Source organism: Akebia trifoliata, chromosome 15, assembly GCF_017979445.1.
Source record: "Akebia trifoliata isolate Shusen 1 chromosome 15, ASM1797944v1, whole genome shotgun sequence".
Classification (NCBI taxonomy): Eukaryota; Viridiplantae; Streptophyta; class Magnoliopsida; order Ranunculales; family Lardizabalaceae; genus Akebia; species Akebia trifoliata.
This window is the reverse complement of record NC_141389.1, coordinates 28,619,140-28,626,884: the sequence shown is the minus strand read 5'-3', so window position 1 is coordinate 28,626,884 and position 7,745 is coordinate 28,619,140. Positions and strand designations below refer to the sequence as shown.

Here is a 7,745-nt window from a genome sequence, read left to right as displayed (position 1 = left end):
CATCTCAAATTTGTCTATTCGATGAACTAACCCTACACTATGTGAAAAGAGCCCATATTTGATGGTCTCAGCCCATCAAATTTCTCAAAATTTGACAGACCATTCTGTCAAATATTTTCTTGTAGATTTTTTTTTTGGATGGTCCTGAACTATCAAATTATTGAAGAATTAACTTTAAAAAAATAAAAAAATATCTAGAGTATGGCAGTTGAATATGGAGGTTTAAACAAACGATAGGATGGTCCTCTAATTCACCAATCACAACAAACAAAATAGTAATAAAAAAAATCAGAAAAATAAAAAACAAAACAAAAATCATAAAACAAGCTCCAAATAAAGCTAAACAACTTAAAATTCATATTATATATTGAAATTTCATTACTAAACGAATTCTAATTGAAGCAATTGGGCACTTACAAATGAAATTGAGTCACATAATTGCTTAGAAATAAAACACAATCATAAACAAATGGTCGTGATGCTTTTGATCTCTTTTGTCTCTCTCCGCTCTATCATGCCCTCTTATTTCCTTCAAATAACTAAACGTTTGGCTCCAAATGAACTGATTAGACTGATTGGCAAGATGTGAGATGCCAACCCTTCCTTATTGCTTTATATAGTCTGCAATTGCTTTCATTTCCTGCTGTGAGATGTATATGTACTTCCCTCGATCATCCATGACACCAGACAGTCGACCTAATACACAACAAATCCAGCAACATAGTACCTTATTAGATTGTAACATTTTTTTCTCTTTAATCAATTCAAATAGATGATGTTAATCTGCCAACAAGTTAAAAGTTTATATATATATATATATATATATATATATATATATATATATATATATATATATATATATATATATATATTTGTCTAGAAACTTCCTATAGTTCCAAAATCCATATGTCATTCCCACAATGAAATCAACATTTTAAGGGTTTGTGTCCAAGGCCAAGGCGAACATCCATATCCGACAAGCTATCACGCGTACTTACACAAAGGCCAAACCTTGCATGAAAAAAAATCTCAATTCTTTTTATTTGATTTAGGTACACAGATATATTGTTAATCTAAAGGTTGTTATGAGAAGATCTTTCTAATTGGATCTATAAGCTCCACTAATTAATTAAACTTTTTACTACTAAGTTCATTATCTATCAGAGTGCTTCAGACTCCATGCATTCTGAAAATTAGAAGATGGCAACATAGTTTTTGCCTTGATTTAACAACTAGCAGTAACTAAAATTTTAATTACCCCAAAACAGATGTTTAAGTAACTTAGGATTGTGGATAACATAAAACTAACTCACATGGTTCCAGCTATTTGGGTGCCGATATGAGTGTTCTCCATCCCTTTCTTCTCAATCTCATTAGTTTCTCCTGAAAAAACACATTAAGTGCTTTTTGAATCATCTGTTGTCTTGATGTTGTGAAGACTGATGTTATTGAAATAATGTTTTACCGTAATCTTGAAATTTGCTATCAGGTTCTTCATTACTAGCTTTGTCCGCTTCAGTAATAGATGCTTGAGGCTTGCCAAGAGCTGAAAAGAGAAATTTTGCTAAAAGTTATGGAAGAAACCAACCCAAAATGAAAACTAGAAGAAATTGAGTTTTCGTACTAACGATTTAGATATGCCAATGCTATAGCGTATAGAATGTTGTAGGAAAAGAGGGCTACATTTCCAATCCAGTACCATTTCTAGTCCATAAATATCCCCTAAGCTTGAGAAGCATCACACCGCCCTGCAAATTATTTCAAATTTCATTTACTAATATTCGTAACTACATTTGCCGACTTAAAATTCCTTTCATGCTTAAAACATACCATACTCCATCGACTTGCTAGGAATTCATTTACTGCAATTGCATTCTGAGCATACATTAGAGAAGATACCCAATATCTCCAAGGCCACCAACTATATATGTTCTCTGTTGTTCACAAAGTCAAGAAAGAGAATTTTAGTACAATATGACCACTCGACAAATAATTATATTGTGCAGAAGAACGAAAAGATTTCTTCCTCTAGAGACTATGAAACCACCAAGAACAAATATGACAGGTAGCGCGAAAGTCCCAAATGTGTTTGTAACAATCTGATTCCGTCTCAATGCCGCAATGAAACGGAAGAGAGAGAGTGACATTTGATGTAGGTTGAACATTAGGAGCAATTGACAAAGAAATCTGGAAAAAAAATATTATGTAATAGAATGTTTATGGTTTAAAATTACAGAACCGAACCCGAATCACTTTAATTGAGATTAATCGAGACAAACCTTTCGAAGCTTGGTGCCATTCCAATTGTGTAGTAAGTAAGGATGACCCATACTGAAGACTCGATTGGTGACACTGGAATCCTTGTTATAAATGTAGGAAGTGAGTATGCCCAAGCTGGAAAGAACATGCAATCTCTCTGCTTGAAGAACACTGGTAACTTCATCAGTGTCAATTGACCCTCGGCTAGCCCATTAAACATGTTGTTCACTAAATCGAAGAAAAGAATACCCATGTACTTTACCCCATCTTCTGGAGTTTTGTGATCCATCTCTGTTCGTATGAAAACCGTCATTGTTATTATTGCGACCACAGCGATCTGCACGACAAACAAAGAAACAAACTTTTGTTAGCTTTACAGTTTCCTTAGAAAGTGGTTTGTCTTATTTTCTCACTTGTATAGTTTTAAGGATGCAGATGAATGCACTCCTCTTCATCAATAGAATTTCTCGGTCGAAGCAGGCTTTAAAGAGTTTCATCTTTGTTAGGCAGTACTTTTTTCTTATGAGAGTTGTCGGATGACACTTGGACTTGTCATGAGGAATAGAAAGTTCAGATTGTAGACTTTTTCCAATGAGCGGAAGGCTCGTGAGAATTCCTTGATGGTAATGTAGCGATATGGTTCTTTTTTGACATACCAATACTGCTTTTGATCTTTCCTCGGCGTTACCTAATTTCACAATTCTTTCAAATTAGCTTGCAAGAGTGAATAAGTGGAGACACCTCTACACACTCACACCAAAAATAAAAAAAAATGGCGTAGGAAGCCAAACCTCTTGTAGGAAATCTGCTAGGCCTTTCCTCTCCGGATATTTGAACCCCATTGTCTCGAAAAATTCGAGAATGGACTCACGAGGGCCGTGGTAACTCTCTTCTTTTGCCCTCTCGAAATCTGATATCTCGTCCATGAAGAGAGTTGTTGAAGGACCATTTAATTGATTGATGTTTCTCCCTTGAATCACTGCTGCCTGAGAAGGAACAAGATAAAGAAAGTGAGAAATGATCTTTAGCAAAGCAAATCTAATTCTCTATTTTGAGTCATTTTGTCGATCGTTATTGTTATTAGTATCCTTTATACCTTCATAAAGAAATCGATACCTGGTCCGGTTTAATTGATTGATGTTTCTCCCTTCTTGCAAGTTCAGTAAGAACATCTACACAAAGATTTGTCAAGAACATTAACAAGTTGATTTCTACAAACTTTTGCAAGATTTAATGTGGAATCTGTTGGAGATGGAAGATGTACCATGTATGTTACCAACACCCTGACATCGAGCAGAGAAATCCAAGGTTTCCCTCACAGTCATGTCTCCCATATGCAGATCATGTTGACTGATGTAAGCCGATGTCCTCTGCGGAACAAACTCCTTGAAGATATGCCCATTGTAGGCAACACTTCCCGAAACCTACTTTCCATGAAAACAATCGAATAAACGACTAAATGAAAATTGTCTCTTTCATCTCTTCTATATTTATGAAACCATAAGATTGTCATTCAGGTCTACCTTGAGATCCTTTTCTAACTTTCCAGCTAGAGCTAACAAAAGGGTAGTTTTCCCTGAACTTGGAGGACCGAGAAGTAGAGTCAGCCTAGACAGTGCAGACACATATTGCTAATTAGTCTTCTTTCCAAAACAGAAAAAAATAGAAAACAAATCTCAAATTGTTTCGAGTCTGTTTACCTTCCAGGTTTGATAACACTGCTTACATCATTGAGAATTCTTATCGGCTTTTTCTTGCTCTCGAGAGCTTAATAAACTCTGCCAAATCGGAAAAAAAAACCCAATTCATGTAAATCATTAATGTTCCTATTATTAAAGAAGCTTTTTTTTTTTTTTTTAAATGTTAATCATCCTTAACTCATCTCGATCATGTTCAAGGTGGCGTTCGATAATGTAGGCATACAAACACAAATATAAAAGAGAGAGCTCTAAATAATAGTGAAAAGATAAAAATAAAATAGAATTTTCCACATGGTTGTGACATCGGAAGTAATATATCTCAAAATAAAAAGGAAGACAAAAAGGTCTTCCTTGTTTCTACAATTAATTGCATATGACTCATTTATAGATGAATAACATGTTCTTATGCAAAAATTAAGCATGGTTCTGGGGCTCAATGATGCAAGTTAAGAAAGCATCCTCTTAATGGAAGACAAAAAGGTCTTCTAGCACCAAATGCATGACGGATACCAATACAATGCAATCTCTACCCTAGAAGACACTTGCCAAGTACACATGGTGCTTTTAAAAGTAAATAACGAAACAATGCTTGATGACAAGTGGATTCATTTTCTGTTGCACACAAACAATTACCCATTTAGTGAATACAGCCATAGCGAAATATGAACAACCTATAGCCAGCTAAAGATTCACCTCAGCGCTCATCAAAGTTTTAAAGGAAAACCCAAACCCAGGCCCAAATTTAGAACAGTTCTCATTGTGAAAAAAATGAAGCAGCAACAAGAACAAAAAATGCACACAGAACACAAGGATTTACGTGGTTCAACAGTGTGCCTAGAAGCGGCACACTATACACAACAATAGAAGCGGCCTCCCTATATTTTTCCATGCAATACAACGATACACATCCACATGTATAAGTTTGTTTTGTATTGTCTACAATCCTAAAAGGCATACTTCCTATTTAGTGTTTCTCTACATTGCTAGTAATATTATGAAAGATGTAGAGAGAAATACAAAGAGAATTCACCTGATTTAATGACCGTCGGATGCCATGAATATAATTGCGATGATGATGATGGACTGATCTGAAGTGATGAAAATATGAACGATGATACATTCTACTGATGATATTAACTGATGGAAATTGTTACAAATCCCATAATAGGTACTACTAAATACGTAGTGATGATAATTACACTACAAGCACTATTTACATAGCCAACCACATTTATTATAACACAAATCATAAGGCATGACACAAAAACCAACGAGTCACACACTAGAAGATCTAATTGCCAGGAAGTGTTGAACTATTTTAATGGTTGCACACATCCCACTCCCTGTTCTCTATTTCTCTCAAGTGCCATCTCCATCTCTCTACCTCTAATCTCTTTTACGCAACTCATCGGTGAGGTACCCTCTACTAAGCTTCAAAGTAGATTTCATCTGAGCCAACCTTCAGTCCAAAGAAGAACCTTGGCCAAGGGACTTTTTTCTTAATAGTCCATGAGTTTTGGGCGGTTTCTTAATAGTCTTCCCAATTATTACTTGTAGACTTTTTTCTTCTCAATTTTCGACATCCACCTTCCTCAATAGCACCTCAGTCCAATTGTGCTTGTATCATCAAAAGAATGCACAACTTCTATACATGTATAGGAGTGTTCATTTGTTAGTGTTTTTCTTCCAGACTTTCTCAGTCTTTGGTAGAAAATTGAGAAAAAAAAGTGTTGCTCTCTCTCTCTCTGTTTCTCTTTATTCAGTGTGAAAGCCATAGTTGGTATTGTTTGGTGTTGGTGTTCAAGCTCATTGTAATCATCCCCTGCAAAAGCCAGTTTCTTCCATAAAAGTAATAACTACCACCTAACAATAAGGCAACAAAATTGCAAATTAAACACATCAAATATTTAGGATTCAGTTAGGGTTTCGATCATTGGCAAGAAATGATTAAATGAATAGAAAACAAATCAAAATAGTTCAAAAAAGCCAAATCTAGTCATTACATACAAAATCATCAACGATAAAACAAATTCTATAAGAAAAAAAATTCAAATATGATATGCAGAATGAAGTTAATATAATTTTTAATAATCTCAGTTGGCATTATAACCATTAACTGTAACGAACAATTGAAATTTAGGAATTATATACAAAATCACCAACTATAAAATGAATTCCATCAGACAAAAATTCAATATTGATCTGCAGAAATGAAGCTAATCTAATTTTTTTATCGATAGAAATGAAAGATGATCTCAATGGAATATTCTAAGGGATAACCCTGACGAACAATTGAAATTGAGTAACTACCTAAAAAATCACCAATTTTAAAACAAATTCTATCAAGAAGAAAATTCAAAACTGATCTGCAAAATTATACTACTCCAATATTTTATAGATAGAAACAAAGATGATCTCAATTGGATATGGTAATAGTTAACCCTAATGAGAAATTGAAATTGATGAATTACAAAATGAAATATAAAATTAGAATCAAAATTACCTCTGGAGACAAACAAAGGCTGAGATTTGTGAAAATGAATGCCACGAACAGGTCCTTCACACTTGATTACTCTTTGTTTCGAATTTCTTCAGCATCGTTTCGAATCAAATCTCAAACTCTAATTACTAAAAACTGCACCAACAACAAATCAATTTCATCAAAACTTTACAAAATCGAAGATACCTCAAATGCATCTCTGTGATCTCTCAACAGATGAACATGATTGGACTTATCAATAAAAAACATACCTCTTGATGACTTATCAATCAAAAACTAGGATCAGATCTAGATTGAGATCAATCAATCAAATAGAGTGGGAGATGAGATCTATCAAGGGAGACAGATCGATTAGATAGAAGGGGATATAAGATCAATCGAGGGGTCGATCAAGAGAGAGAGATGGAGAGAGAGAGAGAGAGAGAGATCGTGGGAGAGACTGGGAGTGAGACTGTGAGAGAGAGAGAGACGGTGAGAGAAAGGTCGTAGGAGAGACTGAGAGCGAGACTATGTATTAGAGAGAGAGAGAGAGAGAGTGAAAAACGTGGTCGACAGGCCGTGGAATTTTAAGTTTTAAAATTCGTTGGGCCAGGCCCAACAAATTTTTTGTTCAAAATTTGGGTTTTTCACGTAGTGCTAATTCTGCCAAAAAATGATTCTATAAATTCAGTGTAAAGTTTAAGAATAAATGAACTACTTGCTAAGATGAGTTGCTGCTCAAGATCATCGACCACTGGCAATTTCCAACCACCCCAATCATTCATTACCGACCACTTCAATTCCTTTCAAGAGATTCCGCCCTCCTTTCACAGGTTGCATGACCTCATGTTGGATTTCCATATTATGGACATGAGTCGTGCTGGGGTGACACAGGATTTACTGTGATTCTCACAATTCTGACGTGGAGATGCATATTTAACCGTAGATGGCTTTTATTCATATTGCGTGGAAACACATCTATGGTTATGTGCACATCCCACGTTAGACTTGTCAAAATCACAGTAAATACCGTGTCATTCCAGCATTTTCCTATGGACATTGTTGAGTTATGTCTTCTATTCCTTATGTTGGAGAGTTGTCATGAATTCAACCCAGATTCTTGATGATCCGTTAATGACCCAATTAATTGAATTTCAGATCTATTTGGTTTGAGTTTTGATCCTACTCGGTTTTTCTCCATGTAACCCTAAGTATATAAAGGGTATTTTTAGGATTCTTTCTTAGAGTGTAAGAAGAGAAGAAACCCTAGCCACATTGTTAGAAAGATATAGGAGGTAGAGGAAGGT

General features: G+C 35.1%; 1 protein-coding gene across 3 annotated transcripts; it reads right to left on the bottom strand.

Moving 5' to 3' along the window:
* Positions 1-334: 334 nt before the first annotated feature.
* LOC147385083 (pleiotropic drug resistance protein 2-like) lies at positions 335-6,978 on the bottom strand. 3 transcript variants are annotated; one of them, XM_086426302.1, is made up of 16 exons: positions 6,711-6,978; positions 6,463-6,594; positions 4,990-5,781; positions 3,960-4,037; positions 3,783-3,867; positions 3,524-3,683; positions 3,376-3,431; positions 3,051-3,245; positions 2,919-2,947; positions 2,280-2,393; positions 2,048-2,187; positions 1,831-1,934; positions 1,700-1,748; positions 1,466-1,546; positions 1,314-1,383; positions 335-696 (listed from the first exon to the last, which is right to left on the bottom strand). In XM_086426302.1, exons 6-16 carry the CDS (start codon positions 3,591-3,593, stop codon positions 672-674), a joined length of 933 nt encoding a protein of 310 aa, XP_086282428.1. In that variant the 5' UTR covers positions 3,594-3,683; positions 3,783-3,867; positions 3,960-4,037; positions 4,990-5,781; positions 6,463-6,594; positions 6,711-6,978; the 3' UTR covers positions 335-671. The 3 variants fall into 3 exon arrangements, 2 of the variants coding, with proteins under 2 accessions (XP_086282428.1, XP_086282429.1); XR_015172909.1 differs by lacking the exon at positions 335-696 and having other exon boundaries at positions 1,324-1,383; positions 1,629-1,748; positions 6,711-6,976; XM_086426303.1 differs by lacking the exons at positions 2,919-2,947; positions 3,051-3,245; positions 3,376-3,431; ... (4 more) ...; positions 6,463-6,594; positions 6,711-6,978 and adding an exon at positions 2,673-2,900 and having other exon boundaries at positions 2,280-2,596.
* Between the last annotated feature and the right edge of the window lie 767 nt (positions 6,979-7,745).

Bases quoted from the DNA above. Each gene is read 5' to 3' on its own strand.
- LOC147385083 (XM_086426302.1), bottom strand. From the start codon at position 3,593: ATGGGAGACATGACTGTGAGGGAAACCTTGGATTTCTCTGCTCGATGT. The intron at 2,394-2,918 runs TTGGTATGTCAA...GTTCTTTCCAGC, and splicing joins AGGAAAGATCAAAAGCAGTA to TTGGGCATACTCACTTCCTA. The intron at 2,188-2,279 runs GTTTGTCTCGAT...TTTTTTTTCCAG, and splicing joins ATGGCACCAAGCTTCGAAAG to ATTTCTTTGTCAATTGCTCC.